The sequence below is a fragment of the Pangasianodon hypophthalmus genome, chromosome 25 (assembly GCF_027358585.1).
Source record: "Pangasianodon hypophthalmus isolate fPanHyp1 chromosome 25, fPanHyp1.pri, whole genome shotgun sequence".
NCBI classification, from domain to species: Eukaryota; Metazoa; Chordata; class Actinopteri; order Siluriformes; family Pangasiidae; genus Pangasianodon; species Pangasianodon hypophthalmus.
This window is the reverse complement of record NC_069734.1, coordinates 2828141-2845640: the sequence shown is the minus strand read 5'-3', so window position 1 is coordinate 2845640 and position 17500 is coordinate 2828141. Positions and strand designations below refer to the sequence as shown.

Here is a 17500-nt window from a genome sequence, read left to right as displayed (position 1 = left end):
ATGTGAGCGGTCTTCCTCTTACTGTATGGCTAGTTCTTTCTTAAATTTCTTGTGTCCTTTCTAGCCATTCTTCATTTCTTTTCCACAATTTGCAGTATCCGGATTTGCTATTTTTATTGGCCATGTACATTCTATTCATTTGTCAGTTCAGATTTATTTTTGTCCTGTTTATTTTTCTCTTTCTCCTTTCAGTTTACTCATTTTATGCCTGGATAAAGTCACGGATCGCGTAAAGTGACCCTGAGATTGAGAAAAGCGCTATTTACATTGCTAAATGCAGACATCTAACTCCACTGAAACAAATAATCAGACATTCCAGACTCACTGGGCATTTATTTTTTTTTTTACAAAACCACAGAAGGCTGAATGTTATTTACTCTCTTACAGAATCAGGTTTCACATGGACACGTAAACATTTCTTCCTTTTGTCCCTCTGGACAAACCCTTAAAACCCTAACAACCCTTCAGGAATTTTTTTCTTTTGTCTAAGAGTGTAGTCCATGTATAATGATAATATCAAAGATTTTACTGTAATATATTCAAATTTGTGCTTATTTCAAAGCTTGAAAGCAAATTTACAAATCAAGTGCGCAAAGCATCTGTATGACCCATGAGGAGAAACAAGCGACTGCAGAGATTTAATCATTTTTTCAGGGTTTTAAAAAGTACTGAGTGACTCACAGCCGTCTCTGCCTTCTCTGTCTTATCCTCAGTCTCTTATTCCCATGTGTGTTCATATGTGATAGAGGGTATTTTACGTATACGAATATATGAATATTTAATGAGTTTTTTTATGCTAATCCCGAGGCAATAAAAAAACATTCAATGGTAAAACAAGCGGAATAGCAAAATATGCAAATGAAAAAATGCCATTGGTTTCTTACAGCTTCCTCTCTATTCTTCTCTTTTCCTTTTCAAAAATTCAAGAATGTAAATATTCAAGAAGGAGTAAATGAGGTATCATTCGGTAGTAATGAAATGAAGTACGATGCAAACTTTGGCATTTTTTAATGCATTTAATCAACACAATCAGATTTAAGAATTCAACAACAACACTGAGGTATAAAAACATACAGACTATACGCATTTTCTCCTAACACCATTAAACCAAAGGTGAAATCACGGGGTGATTTATTTTTAAAACTGAGGTGGCGGCTTCACTTCGGAAATAGCATGGCTTAAAGATTTCTAATAAAAACCACCATGTCACTGGTGTCATGAACCCAAGCCCCACCACATGACTGACAATCACACAACACACAGAAAACCTGATAAGAAAATGCCCCGCTTATATGCTGCGATCTTTACAAAGCATGTTATCTGCTATGTGTGGTGTAAAATAAAACCATTATAAGCCCAATACACAGAGTCAGCGATGTCTTATTTCAGCAATAACTTAATACAGTATCTCACGAGAAAATAAAAATGTCCACAGACGGCTGTGTGAATAAATTGAATTCTCACTCTGGGCCACAAATCACGCTGGTGTCGGGGTTTGATCTATGAAAGCCTCAGTCTCAGCAGAACAAAATAACAGCCATAACCAAATATAAAGCAACACTCGCTCCAGACATCAACAGTGAGACCGTTTGAGCATAATTTTCCTCACCTGTTGTTGTTCCTGAGCTTGACGTGACCACCGGGCTCCAGGATCTGGCCGTTCTTTAGCCACGTGAGCTGAGGAGAAGGCTCGCCCTGTGCCAGGCACGTGAAGATGGCGGTGGTGCCAACGGGGCGTGCGATGGACTGAGGAGGCTGAACAAACTCCGCTGGAGCTGCGCAGGTTCACAGACACAATATCATTTTAGGTTTATTAATAAAATCCAACTATTCTTCCTCACTATTTACAATTTTCTTTATCTTACCTAAAACGCTATATAATGAAAACATAAATGTATTATTATTATTATTATTATTATTATTATGAATACATAACCGTTACAGAAAATGAATCCACATCTGATTTGAGCATTCAGCAGCGCAGTGGTATAACGGAAGATACGTTTCAGTGATACTGTGTTAGTGGTTGTATTTTTGTTATTCTGTGTTTGTATGTTTTATGGACACACTCATGGTCAGAGTTACTAACGACCTTCTCATTAGCGCTGACTCTGACAGCTTTATTTTACCGGATCTCAGCTCTGCAGTTGATGCTGTTCATCACCCAGCGCTGCTGAAACAGCTCGAACGCATCGCTGGTGTCAGTGACCTTGCATTGACCTGCCTGAGAACCCGGCGGCGGTTTTTCACAGCTAACGGCAAACAGTCATCCCCAGTTAACGTAACCTGCAGTGTTCCTCGGGGCTCGGCTTCAGCATCGACATGCTGCCTCCTCCATATTATCATCCAACATGGCGTCAACTACACCATATATGCAGATGATACTGAAATATACAGTTCTGTTCACACCAACAGCATCTGAACCACTTATGAGATCATTAATAAGCACAGTGCTGTCAAATGCTTGATTCTGATTGGTCAGAAGGTGTTGATTAATTTTCTATGACAGCAGCTCTGACAGTAATGCAGCTACAAATGACAGGTTTATTTTATATTAATGCTCTCGTTCTAAGATGTTTCCATTTCTGTTGTAACAGCTCATTCACAGGTAGACGCTCCACACACATAGATTAAAAATGTGTGTAATTATATGATTATTAACTTCAAGAGAGAGAAAAAAGAATGGAAATGCTAACAGGATATCAGTCCCACATGATAGCGGATGTTCCACTCGTAAACAGATAAAAAGCATTTAGAGAAGGTAAAGACTGTCTTTTGTATATCTAGACTTTTGTCAGTCTATACACATAAACTCAAACACACACAGAAAATATTCCGGTGTGGAGCTTCTAGACTACTGTAGCACAGCAAACTCTGTTACCTCCTTCTCTTCTCCCCTCTTCATCCTATCATGCATTTTACAGAAATCCTAATGCGCTGTGTGTGGGTGGTGCAAACATACATACACACACACACACACACACACACACACACACACACTGTATCAAGCCCAAATGAGGACCTCCTGTGCCAAAACCAATACCATGTGTCTTTTTAATGAATAGGAAATTGTTCATGTTAAGAGGAATAAAACAGGCCAGGATGTGCTGTTATAGGGAAATACATTTGGGTAACAGTAGTTCTGCTTTGCATTGATTATTATTTATTATTTTACACCCTGTTGCATTTTGTTTCTTACTTAGAATATAAAATCTCAGACTCACATTAAATTTTAACAACAATGAAATAATCCCTATTTCTTGCACAGTTTTGATCTATATGTTGACACAGTTACAATGCCTGCTCATGTAAAAAAAAAAAAAAGAAATCCACAATTTTATTTTTTTATTTTAATTTAAGAAATATCCTCAAAATTTCTGATCTATTTGCTCCAGAGGAATCAAAAGCAGTCACGCTAATAAGGAAAACACTGAATTTAGCTCAAATGCACTGAGAAAGACAGCTACAAGGAAGAAACTAAGATAAAATAAGTGATTTAGTGAAAAACAAATAAAGGCAGAAAAAGGATTTTTCAGCTTCATGGGCTTTTCCCTCTTCAGGACTGTGGGGCCATAGCACCAGCCGGCGGTAAGGCTAAGCTCAGTCTACGCCTCAGATTAACATAATATCACCTCGGGTGGAAGAGAAGGAAGTAGAGATTCCATACAAATCTATTTAAATTAAAACCTGACATAGGTCTTAGTTTTTCTGTGGCTTCACAGTGATGTGAAATGAGCTTCAAGCCTCTCAGCGTCGCCTCTGGAGTGCTATACAACCTCTCTAATATAGATTGGCTCTTTCGTGTTTCATTACCTCTACCCGACACGCGTTAATCCAATACGCAATTACTCTTTAATTAGGTTGCATTTAGTTTAGGTGGAAATTTGCAATTGCCAGCTGATTAGCAGCTGCTTGTTTGATATTGCAATTTCCGCTTCTGCAATTAGATCTGCATTATATCATTTGCATCCATAACTGTATAATACAACACATCACCAATGATGCCTGTAGTGTGATAGGCTTAATCAACCACGCGATAAAACTCATACGAAGCTCAATTTGCAAAGTCACGGACACTATTATAGACCCATCAGCCTTGGTTTAGTGACTATGGCTCTCTTATAAAAGGGATTATAGCCGGTGTGCTGATAAATGATTGCAAAGAGCTTCTCTTCTTCTCTGGAAATGTGTGCCTTCAGCAATAATTCTGATAAAATGACCTACAGCTTCAACAACATCAAAGCAGTCGCTTTCCTTTACGAGAAATGCAAACGGCGTATTTGTTTGCCACGAGTCATATTTCAGTATCTGAGATTTGTTTTTTTATTGTGATTTTCTCCCTGATTTATTTAACAACAAACAAACCCAAAAATATTTTATCATAACTTTATCATAACAATTAAAACTATTTTAATCATCGCTTTTATTAACTATTTTCAGCTAGCTAGCTTAGCACGCAGGCTACAGCTAATAGTTTTCAGGTATCTTGGGTGTGATTGGTCCCTGAACTGATGTGAACTGAAATTTGATCAAAACACCAATTTATTTCATCAGAATCACCCAATCAAGAGGAAATAACCATATAAACTTCACTTTTTTGAAGTATTGTGTTTGTTCCTGAAAATATCAGGACTGGTCATGTGACCTGCTCTAGAGTGTAGTGATTGGATAACTCAGCTCACCCTGCACCACCAGGTGACCCTGAGCTGTTCGACGCAGACGTGTTCCCGGTTTGTTGGCTGCACAGACGTAGACACCTGAGTGTTTCACACGGACGTCTGAGATCATCAGGTTGCCTGTACCCAACACCTGGATGCCTTCAACTCCGATTGGACGTCCATCTGTCAGAGAAATGAACAGAGCGAGAGAGAGAGAGAGAGAGAGAGAGAGAGAGAGAGAGAGAGAGAGAGATGAAGACAATGCAGATAGAGAAGGCAGAAAAAAGAAAAGAAGAACACATTATCAACCAAACTCCATGTTTCAGTGAGTGTACGGATAATCCTGCACCTGAACATGGAGAATCATTCATTCATTCAGTCAGTCATTCAGTCATTCATTCATTCTGTCATTCAGTTAGATGGTCAGTCAGTCAGTCATTCAGTGAGGCATTAATTAATTATTTAATTCATTCATTTGTTTATTCAGTCATTTAATCAATCATTCATTCAGTCAGTCATTCAGCCTGTCATTCAGTCATTCAATGAGTTCATTCATTCATTCATTCATTCAGTGAGGCAGTGAGGCAGTCAGTGAGGCAGTCAGTGAGGCAGTGAGTCAGTCAGTGAGGCAGTGAGGCAGTCAGTGAGGCAGTGAGGCAGTGAGTCAGTGAGTCAGTCAGTGAGGCAGTGAGTCAGTCAGTGAGGCATTGAGGCAGTCAGTCAGGCAGTGAGGCAGTGAGTCAGTCAGTGAGGCAGTGAGGCAGTCAGTGAGGCAGTGAGGCAGTGAGTCAGTGAGTCAGTCAGTGAGGCAGTGAGTCAGTCAGTGAGGCAGTCAGTGAGGCAGTGAGGCAGTCAGTGAGTCAGTGAGTGAGGCAGTGAGGCAGTCAGTGAGGCAGTGAGGCAGTGAGGCAGTCACGTATATTGGTACTATCTTAGCAAACTGATTCCTCAAAGGTTATGCTGATGTTTAACATTCTAGCTTTCTGAAGGCATTCTACTCAGAGTCCTTTCTGAAAGGGAACCCCTCTGTTTAAGGCTAAGTAATTGCGAAAGAGAGAGAGAGAGAAAGAGAGAGAGAGAAAGAGAGAGAGGTTTAGAGGAGAGAGGCCACATGAGGCAATGCACAAATGTCAATGACGCAAGACAATTCTGTTGCCATGGCGCCACTGCATTCTGTCATGTGATAAGGATACACTAGTGTGTGTGTGTGTGTGTGAGTGTGTGTGAGTGTGTGTGTGTTTGGGGGCAGGGAGGTTGGGGGCTATTGGATCCTTTAATCTTAGATTAGGCAATTATTCTGTATTCAATCATAAAATTAATTTGAACCTGGACTTATTTCTCTAACAAACATATAGATAGATAGATAGATAGATAGATAGATAGATAGATAGATAGATGGATAAAATTAAATGAAAACATTCTTAGATGTTTTTATATATATATTTATTGTTTTTTGGCAGGTTTTTGTCAATAGCTGAAAGTTAAAATCCAACACTCATATCATATAAATATCCACAATTCCTTTCAAACATTATTTGGATACTCTAATTAAAAATGGCCTCTTATTTAAAACATAGCTTACAGATTAACAGTTCTGGTGTCGTTTAGTTTGACTGTAACTACAAAAACTTTAGGGTAAGCCAGTTATATAGTTTCAGTGATATAGTTTTCTCTAGATCAATAAACTGAATGTGTTCAGGTGCACTGACTTCATGCCTTTTTTTTTTGCACAATAAAGTGCTTACTGATTTCCAGCTGAAAATTGTTTTGACTGAAAATTTAATTTTTTCCCCTTAAACAAGTAGTTTTCCTGTAGAACTCGGATTATTTGGGAACATTGATTTCTTTAACATTTCTTTATTTTCTTTATTTCTTTATTCATTATTTAATAGTGTTAATGTCTTCATTATTATTCTAAAATGGTAGAAATGTATGCCTTCTCCAGAATACAAAAGAGAAAATTCTCTCTCTCTCTCTCTCTTTCTTGCTGTGTCTCTCTGTTTCTCTCTCTCTCTCTCTCTTTCTCTCTTTCTTGCTGTGTCTCTCTGTTTCTCTCTCTCTCTTGCTGCTGCTCTCTCTTTATCTCTTTATTTCTCTTTCTCTCTCTCTCTCATTGTCTCTCTCTCTCTCTTTCTCTCTCTGTCTCTTGCTGTCTCTCTCTCTCTCTCTCTCTCTCTCTCTCTCTGTAATCCAATGCGCTCAAATCCAATCTCATTTTGTTAGCATTTAATTTCAGGAACATTCCGTGAGGCAAAATCCACAATCTGATTTTGGTCGGCTCTTACAGCCGCTCAGCAGAAAGGCAGCTGGATCAGTTTAGAGCTAGAGAAGCTCTGACAGAGTTACACTGTGATTTGAAGAGTGTAAAGCGTGTTACAGATATAATCAGGGCCAGGAGCGTAAAAGTGCCTATTTCTAAATGCAACCTTCCTCAAATTCGATGTTTTCACATAAAAAGGCTATTTAAGCTCTGAATGCATGCACATGTGATACTTCACAGTTCTATGTTTTAACATTTACATAACTGTGGAAACCTGTCTATGCTTTTTCTTTTTTCTTTTTGCAGATTTCAGTATAGACTTTTTGTTTTGTTTTTGTTTGTTTGTTTTTTGGGGAAAAAAATCATTTTAGAGTAAAAGATGTAATGTAATGAAATGAGGAAAAAATGTGAGGGGATCTGAATACATTTCTGAATACACTGGACTTTTTTTTTTTTTTTTTAATATTATTTTAAAAAATGACATGGATTTTCAAAAATGAAGGCTTTTTTATCGTCAATTGCCTAAATATCAAAATATAAACAAAAGACTTTCTGAAATTTGTGATTCATGGAGTAAATTACTTCTGTAGTCAAACTCAAACACTTTAACTTAACATTTGATAATAAACCAATTATAAGCAAGTTATACGTAGTTCACTAATTAAAGCTTATTTATTAATGATGAGATCAGAACACTGAATAATCAAACGGTAAATCAAATGATACAATAAAGAATAATCAAATGATACAATAAAGATAGAGATAAAGACATACACGAACGCGGATAAATCTTAAAGTTACAGCTTTACCTCGCACTGTTACAAAGCGCTGACACTGGAGACTCCTTCCATAAATGTTAAATAAAATGTCTTCCTACAAAATCCTTCACCAAATCGAATGATAATGTATTATAACGAGCGCGTTAATATAAATCTGTGATTTGTAGCTGCACTACTGTCAGAGCTGCTGTTCTAGAAATCTAATCAACACCTTCTGACCAATCAGAATCCAGAATTCAACAGGGCTGTGGTGTAACTGATTTTAATTACCATACTATCGATACCACGCCTCACCTTTAAGCACTTTTATAAATAAGAGCCTCCAGATATTGAACTCTCACATAAACAGAGAGGCTGAAAGTGACCGTTGCTCACCGAGGCGGCTCCAGGACACGATGGGGCGGGGATATCCCGTAGCCACACACTCCAAGATGGCCGTCTGGTGCACGGTGAGAGTGAGGTTCTCAGGGCCGACGAGGATCATGGGGTCTTTGTAAACAGAAGACTGTGAGCCTGCAGAGGAGAGAGAGAGTTTTTAAAAATCACATTTATGTCACAGAGGTTATACCGCACTCATTTCGAATAAAAACGTGACGAGAATATTACAAATAACTGGACTTTCACTCCTGTCACATGACCTCCATCTTATGAACACACTCAAATCCAACTGAGATAAAGACTTTTTACAACTTTATTGCTGGAAAATCAAAACAAATGATCTGCCTGAACCAACAGGATTCTGGTACTAAGTAGTGAACATGACATGACCCTTCAGTGTGGTTTACATTAAAACCGAGCTGAAGGTCACAGAATTCAGCAACTTAATCTACAAGATAACAAGTGCTTATGTTAGTATACGGAGGAAAAGTTGTGTGTTCGAGTGTGTGTGTGTGTGTGTGTGTGTAGTTTTAGGGATGTAATCAGACCTACATGGCTGGATGCAGTGGCAAACTGTCTAAATAAAGAAGACAAACACACACGCACACAGACACACACACACAAGGGTGAAAAAAAGAAAGAAAAAAAGAAAGAAAGGAAGAAGGTTAGAAAGGAAGAAAGAAAGGTTCATTGACATCAGGATTAGGAGATTCAAAACAACACAACAGAGAGTGTTTATACAACAGGACATGACACAGGTACACACAGGTAATGATCACATTCGGGGCTATTATGCTTTTGTGTGTGTGTGTGTGTGTGTGTGAGTGTGTGTGTATGTGTGTTATTAGTCCATACCTGAGACAGTGAGACGAGCTCCAGCGCTGTGTTTGACTCCTGCACTGTTGTGAGCGACACAGCAAAACACTCCGCCATCCTCCGGGCGAACACCCGTAATCTGTAACACACCTGTGGGTAACAGTGTGTACCTGCACATAAAAACACACATACACACACAGAGAGAGAGAGAGAGAGATAGAGAGAGAGAGAGAAATGACTTACAAGATCATATATATGCATAGTGCATAATTGCTGTCAGTCACCAGAAACTCATTATGTAGGATTAGAAACTCAACCAAACACTGAATTTTGCTGTACACAAGCAATATGCAGAGGTGGAGAAAATGGCCGCTCTCATCCGGGGCACAAAGGAACACCACTGGGCAAACGCATGCGCAGTCGGGACCTCAAGTCTTTTAAAACTGCTTATTATTATTTAGTTAAACCAAAAACATCCAGTATTTAAACCAACTAGTCAAATAAATTTTAATAATGTACAATTTACTAAAGTTCACATTCACTTTTTCAGCGTGTAAAACCTCTCCAATAGAGAGAAAACAAAAGAAAAAAAAACAGATGGGTGTCGATCTGCACAAGCCAGGAATCCTGCGTTGAGGACATAAACACAATGATCACAGTCAGAATAATAGGAACCCCAATCCTGCTATAAATGTGGTGGATCACTGGACACTTAAAGGCATCAGGAATTCTGCTAAGAACCAGGACATTTCACCTCATAAACACGACTGCCTCTGCCAGGAGGTTAGGACTTGGCTGTGGACTGATCTTTTAACAAGATAATGACCTCAAACACACTTCCAAATCAACACATGAATGGTTACGGGATACAAAATCTACAAAATTTGCAGTGACCTCGGTCACAGAGTCAGCTGAAAGCGTCGTCCCTGTGCACAAACCTGAGAATGTAACAGACATCTGGATCAGACCTCCAGTAATGTGCGTCAGTAAGGTATTGGGCTACTATAGGTTAAGGTGTGTGTGTGTGTGTGTGTGTGTGTGTGTGTGTTCGTGTTCATACCTCTCATCACTTGTGTCCACAGCACGACCGTCTTTCTCCCAGCTGATGACCGGCTCGGGCAGACCGTGGATTTGGCACTGAAAACGTGCAACACCTGCTAAATCCGCTCGCACTGAGCGCGGGTGCACGTGAAAATCCGCCATCGCTGAGGACAGACAGAAGAGAGACGGAGGAATTAATTACATTGTTTGTTTGCTTGCTTATTAAAACTGACATACAGGAAAGGAAATAACCACTTTGGTTGCACCTGTTTAAAAGCGTGTGTGTGTGTGTGTGTGTGTGTGTGTGTGTGTGTGCGTGTGTGTGTGTGTGTGTGTGTGTGTAGTTTTAGGGATGTAATCTGGACCTACATGGCTGGATGCAGTGGCAAACTGTGTCAATAAAGAAGACACACACACACACACACACACACACATCCAGAGCTGGATTAATGGAGGCCAGTTAACCCCAAAAGCAGTAGTAATTAACAAATCTGGAGCAACGAGACCCAGGTGGGCACACAACAGATATACAGGAGGAGTGATACACACACACACACACACACACACTAGGGAGAGAGAGAGAGACAGAGAGAGAGAGAGAGAGAAAGAAAGAAAGAAAGAAAGAAAAAGAAAGGAGTTCCTCAGCATCAGGATTAGGAGATTTAAAACAACACAACAGTGTTTATACAGCAGGACACGACACAGGTACACACAGGTAATGATCACAGCTGGGGCCATGATGAGGGCGTGGTCAGGGGTGGAGCCAGAGCAGGGTGTATGACAGTATTTGTGTAAAATGAAGGCTGATCTCAGAGCAGCGTTAAAGGCTTCACTGAGCTCATTGAGCTGCAGATCACACAGCGGCTCTGGGCTCTGGGCTCGTCTCGGTTCCCAGCTCCTGCTCTCTGTCTCTGGGCGAGGGAGCGTGACCCGGGGGAGGAGCCGTCAACACAAACTCAATTAGCACCAGACCCGGCTCTTTCGCAGCCCGCGACACAAGTGCGCTTCTTCAAATGTCAGCCATAATTAACTCGGGCTGAGCAGACTCGCTCACAAACGCTCTTAGCATAACAAGAGCTTAGCATTCTATTCTCTCTCTCTCTCTCTCTCTCTCTCTGTAATCTTCTCATCTTCAGACTGGTGTGGATTCACAGCTACGCTAACGCCACTGCCGCAGAGTTCGGCTAGTTAAAGCTTTCTCTGTTTTGTTTGTGCAAATGGCGGGACAAAGATGGAGGAGTGATGAGAGCGAGAGAAAGGAAGAGTGAGAGAGTGTTCTCAGAGGAAAAGGAAAAACAAAATGAACTTCCACACAAATCTGACAGACCGCCTCAGCTGGAAACACACACAGGACACATCTCTATTCTCTATTCATTTTCTTTCATTCCTTCTTTCTTTTAATTTTCTAAATATTATCTCTGTTTCAACTTCCATTGCTTTACTCCTTAACCCCTCACTTTAAAGCTATAATCCCGTCTTCAAAGAGTCGTTAGCCGTAAGTCATCACTCCGTTGCTCCTTATCATTATAACCATTCTGTAATTGGTCATTTAAAAAAAAAAATAAATAAAATGTAATTTATAAGAAATAAATACGTACATACACTTATGGTAAATATTTAGTGTTTGTTTTTTGCCGTCTTATTTGGGCGCAAGTAATTTTTTTCCAATTTTTTCGCTCGCATCATGGATGTGGGTGGAGCCAAGCAAAAAGGGGTGTGGCCTAGGTTAAGTGCACCAGCACAGTGTGAGGTTTGAATCTGTTTTGGTTCAAAAATGAAACGCATTACTGCCTTTCAAGATACTGCCCTTAAACACTCCTGTGTTCGCTTGCAATGTGATCAGACATACAATAGCTTTTGTCTGTGTATAAACTCGTGAGTGAGAATGTGGTGTTTTATCATGTTTTGGAAATAAAGTACTGAAAATAGCTCATATTCTGCTTTAATTTCACACAGATCTCACCGGACAATGATATAATCATTCAAAACCAAACACTTTTTACAATTTCACTCCTCTGTGGAACATTTCCACCTGTGCCGATGTTCACGAAGATATCAGAAATATACAACACACCAATCTTATGCCTTGTTTTTGCCCATGTGTGAATATCCTCGATTTTCATTGGCTATGACGCTATCATGGTGAGGAAGTGCCACGCCCGATTCCTTATCTGATATCTTACTTGACAAAGCAATTTGTACTTGGATTCTGTTAGTATGGAGCACAAATCAGTACAAACCGCACGCCACACACACCTGTGATCAGATCAGGCAGTCCTACACACACTGTCTTTAAAGTTTTGGCCCCCAAGTTGAATCAGATTCACTGGACAGGAGAGCAAAAACGAACGTCAGCGTGAGGACAATAGCCCACAGTTCTTACAGGATGAGTCACAAATGTATGTACACGCACACACACACACACACACACACACACACTCATAACCCCTCTCTTGGGCCTCAGCCTCCACCCTCATGCATAAAACATTCAGCCTGCAGAAGTCCACTTTTCTGCTGCCATTATAAATCCCTCTGTCTCTGTCTCACACACACACACACACACACACACGTCAGTTTCAGGTTCGATGGAGACTCTGGAGACGGCAGCCCCAAAATGCTGTTTTATACCCTTCATTACTATTCATCTCACACACACACACACACACACACACACACACACATGGCAGTTTTACATACAATGCCATGTATGTATATTAGTCTCATCTAATTCCGGGGAAGAGGAGAGATAAATGAAGGGAGAAAGAAAAGACAGAGACAGAAATACATAAATTCTTAATAAATATTAGTCATTTCAAAAATTATTGGCACCCTTTTAAAAATGGGTGAAATTTTTTGTCAGTATTGCACAAATCTTGCACAAAAATTCACATGAGAACCTTTAGTAATTTTATTTTCCCCTGAAAAATCCAGTGGCAAAATTATTGGCACCCCCACCTCTTTATTTAAATAATGAATGCATCCATTAATGTGGTGAAGGAGAAATGTGTTTATTTAACATTTATGGAAGGAGTCTCCAGTATCAGCGCTTTGTAACACTCAGGTAAAGCTCTAACTTTTCAGACATCTTCAGGACAGAGGTGTTTACGCTTCATTGTGGTTTCTCTGTAACATGACAAACTGTGTTTTTTTGTCTTATTAACACCAAGAGAGAGGAAAAAAGAGAGCCTGGTGAGGGAACGACTGTTTCTAGCTGCTATAACATAAGCGAGAACTTGCCTTGTGGACGTTCCAAGACATTTAATGTAATTATAAACTGATAAAAAGTATTTGTTAATAAATTGTTAAAAAGTCATTGTTGGCAAACTGCTGTAGTATAAGTGGAATAAACACTTCAGGACCTGCTGTTATAGGAAAATAATAACTAATAAATAACTTCAGGGTGGTAACAGTAACTACGCTTCATCACACCACCCTGTTTATTGTTTCCTGATAACATCGTGACATGGAGTGATTTATTCCTTACATATATAAATGTTTCACGCATGGATCGATTTAATGGATGCCATCCCCCTGATGTAATAAATAAATAAATAAATAAATAAATAGCAATTATCCCACATGGAAATCTATCATCCTTAACGATTAACTTTAGTATCTGATATCAAATATTATCAGTATTTTTAATTTTTCGATACTGATATGTATATAGATATTTTTGATATCTACATCTATATCAACTATTTTTTTCACCAAGTAAATTATGAGGTCACACGTTTTTTTCTACGTTTGTTTTTTTTTAATAACTGAAAAGGTAAAAGTGTGTGGCAGTGATTAAAAAAAAAACATATTTATCATAGGCCTTTCTTTCATTACGCCTCTGAAAGCCATTAACCGCTAGAGCAGCTAAGTTCTTCAATAACAAAAGCTAAAACAAACAATGTGTGCGTGTGTGTGTGCGTACGTGTGTGTGTGTGTGTTTACTGTTCACATGCTCTCCATTAGTGACAGTGTGTTTTCACGCATTCAGTCAGGGTCTAATGAGTCTTCCCTATTTGTGTTCTCTCTATTTCTCACGTGATACAACCGGATCTTCACTTCGCTGCGCGGTTGTCGTTGGTAAAGTGTTTCTCTGAGGCTTTGTGTGAGCTCCAGTGTCCTAAATACACTTATATACTGATTGATTTGACAGCGTTGGAGCGCTATATGCTAAATAAAGTGAGACAGATGCATGCCATTAAGACTGTCAGGCTGGGACGTGGGAACCTCAATCACACACACACACACACACACACACACGCACACACACACACACGCACACACACGGGTTGCATGCATGCTCTCTGAATATAAATCAGTGCATGCACTCTATTTCTCATGCACGCTGCTATAATAATAACAACATATCACACTGTACATAAAAAGCGTTACAAAAAAAGTGTCAATTAGTCACTAACACCACAAATATTATATCTTAGCACATGAGCAAATCTTTTCCATTTGTATTCTAATTATAATTTTTGTCTAATTATACATAATATAATTAGAATTAATAAAATTTAAGCAAACCTTTTTTCAATGTTTATTTCTAGAAATAAGCAAAATTATCTCCCCACAGAGAAAGATGCTTATTAAGATGCTAGAAATGTGTTTAATTATGATTATTATAAAGCTGTTTTATAATAATCTTAGAATGAGAATTATTAGGCAGTTATTAGAGTCGGCCTGTGTTCAAAATATTAAAAATATATAAATAAAGATATTATTTTTAATTTAAAAATTCCTAGAAATAAGCTTAACAGTCTTGGAAAAAATAAAAAAATATATCAGTGAATTTGTCTAAATCTTATTATGTTACAGACCTAAAATGAATCACAAGTATCCACAAGAGTGCAAATGGTAAAATCTTTTTTTTTTTTCACACTTTTCTCCGGACCTGGCTTCGAGACCAACACACATTCAGCATTCAGACCATTAAGAGAGCAAGGCATCATGGGAAAGCCAACTAATTAACACCTTATTGAAATGAGGCCTGTTTTACACAAAGGAGAAGATAAATGAATGTTTTTATTGTATTGTCTCTCTGTAATGTAAATATTGCCAAGTGCTAACTTGTATTTAATATTTGGTTGAAGAGAGAATGAATACAAGCGAGAAAAGAGTCACCGTAATTAATTAAACTGAATAAACTATTTATTTTATAATTCATTCAGCATTTCTGTAGAGATCCTTTCATTATTCATTATAGCATTCACATGTGGCCTTGAAAAGCGAGAGAGAAACAGTGGGCAAGAGAGGAAGACAATGAGAGAGAGAGAGATAGAGAGAGAGACAGAGAGAGCGAGAGAAAGAGAAAGAGAGAGAGAGAGAGAGAGAGAGAGAGAGAGAGAGAGAGAGGGGACCTGGTTGTTCTTCCTCCACACTAACCCCGAGACCCGAATCACATCCAACAGCACGCTGCTGTAATTACAGGCTCAGGAAATGGCTGGAGGATATAACGGAGACACGACTGAAAAAAATATTAATTCATTCATTAGCTGGGAGTTCACATAACTTAGTGTGCTATTTTTTTCTGTTCAAATTTTTTCAATATTTCTGAAAAAAAACTGATTCAGGGGCGGGGCTACACACAATGTAGGATGACAACATGGAAACTTTTGGCCACATAACTCGCATGTTTAGCTAGCTAGCTAGAATACTGAATACTGAAGTGTACGGAATACTGAAATGTACAGAATACAGACGCGCACGAAACACTGAAGGGTATGTAATACTGAAGTTCAAGGAATACTGATGTGTACAGTTTACTGACGTGTACTGAATGCTGAAATGTATGGAATACTGACATGTACAGAATGCTGATGTGTCCAGAAAAGATAAGTGTGAAGAATATTGATGTGTAAGGAATACCAAAGTGTACTGAATACTGAAGTGTATGGAACACTGAAATGTACTGAATACTGAAGTGTATTGAATACTGAAGAGTGTAGTATATAAAAGTCTACTGAATACTGAAGTGTAAAAAATACTGAAGTGTACAGTATATGAAAGTGTACTGAATACTGAAGTGTACAGTATATGAAAGTGTACTGAATACTGAAGTGTACAGTATACTGAAGACTGAAGTATATGGAATACTGAAGTGTACTGAATACTGAAGTGTATTGAATACTGAAGTGTACTGAATACTGAAGTGTACTGAATACTGAAGTGTATTGAATACTGAAGTGTACAGTATACTGAAGTGTATTGAATACTGAAGTGTACAGTATACTGAAGTGTATTGAATACTGAAGTGTACAGTATACTGAAGTGTATTGAATACTGAAGTGTACAGTATACTGAAGTGTATTGAATACTGAAGTGTACAGTATACTGAAGTGTATTGAATACTGAAGTGTACTGAATACTGAAGTGTACAGTATAAGAAAATGTACAGTATACTGAAGTGTACAGTATAGTGAAGTGTAGAGAATACTGTAGAGTGGTCCTGGAGGATTTCCAGTGCAGGTCCACCATGATTTATTGGACACATCCGTGATTCTTTGATAAAACTCAATAAAAAGGACATTCAAGTTTTGTGTTTGTCTGTGCAATCAGTCTCTATCTCTACACGCTTCATTCTGTTTTTATTTCCCCCGCTGCACTGTGATTCGCTGATTTCAGTGATACGGCCTCTGAGAAACAGCTTAACAAATGGTCCCCATGCTTTTCTCTTTTCTCCAGACTGTCAAATATTGAAAATGCGGGAGACAGCTGGAAGCGAGTCACTATTTAAATTCAAATGGAAGAGTCATTACTTTCTCTCGTTCCCACTCGGTTTGTCAGCTCGGAAAATGAAAGGCTCGAATCTCACGGGCAGCCAAAACACTTTTGAATAACAAAGCAGACGGACATTTGGCATCACAATTCTCCATAGCAAAATTACTTCCCCCTCATTAGCGCTCCACTGGTGAGATCTATTCACACATTAATTGTGTAAATCTCTATTATACACTTCTGTACTGCACCTCCTGGACAGCATGACGTAATCACTCTACTCAAGAAGAAACATCGATTGCTCAACATTGCTAATTTTTTAGACAGAATAACACTAGGAGCAGCTCTGGGAATGAATCATAGCTGATGGACTGGGGTGTGTGTGTGTGTGTGTGTGCGCGCACGTGTGAAATCCTACCTTACCCTCCTCTAACATCAGCATTACAGCAGCTTTATAACACCGTAAACCACCGTCATAACCAAATAAACCAGACACAGGGGCACAATAACTGGCTGATGTTTAAATCGAATTCCATCCAGTCACACACTTTCGGAAAGATGCGGCAACTCTGTCTTATATATACTCACCAGCCGCTTTAATAAGAACACCTGCATCCAGGAATCAGTCAATTATCCAATCATCCAATCATGTCACAGCAGCATAATTACATGTATACTGTCATAACGAAAAATATGAAATAAACTTGCCTAAATTAAAAGTATTTCCACCTGCTAAGAAGTGTCATGAATATTAGCACCAGATATTCCTTAAAAACTGCAAATATATTGCAGTCGAAATATAAGGTGTTATAATACATATTTACTATATTACATTTATGTGTGGGTGGTAT

General features: G+C 38.8%; 1 protein-coding gene across 1 annotated transcript in view; it reads right to left on the bottom strand.

The window, feature by feature from the left end:
* igdcc3 (immunoglobulin superfamily, DCC subclass, member 3) overlaps positions 1–17500 on the bottom strand; it is a 67059-nt gene that overhangs the window by 17926 nt on the left and 31633 nt on the right. The window contains exons 3-7 of the mRNA XM_026937461.3: positions 9952–10096; positions 8931–9061; positions 8073–8210; positions 4683–4841; positions 1610–1775 (exon numbers count right to left, since the gene is read on the bottom strand). Of these exons, the coding sequence (XP_026793262.3) occupies positions 1610–1775; positions 4683–4841; positions 8073–8210; positions 8931–9061; positions 9952–10096 (739 nt within the window). The remainder of the gene's footprint in view (positions 1–1609; positions 1776–4682; positions 4842–8072; positions 8211–8930; positions 9062–9951; positions 10097–17500) is intronic.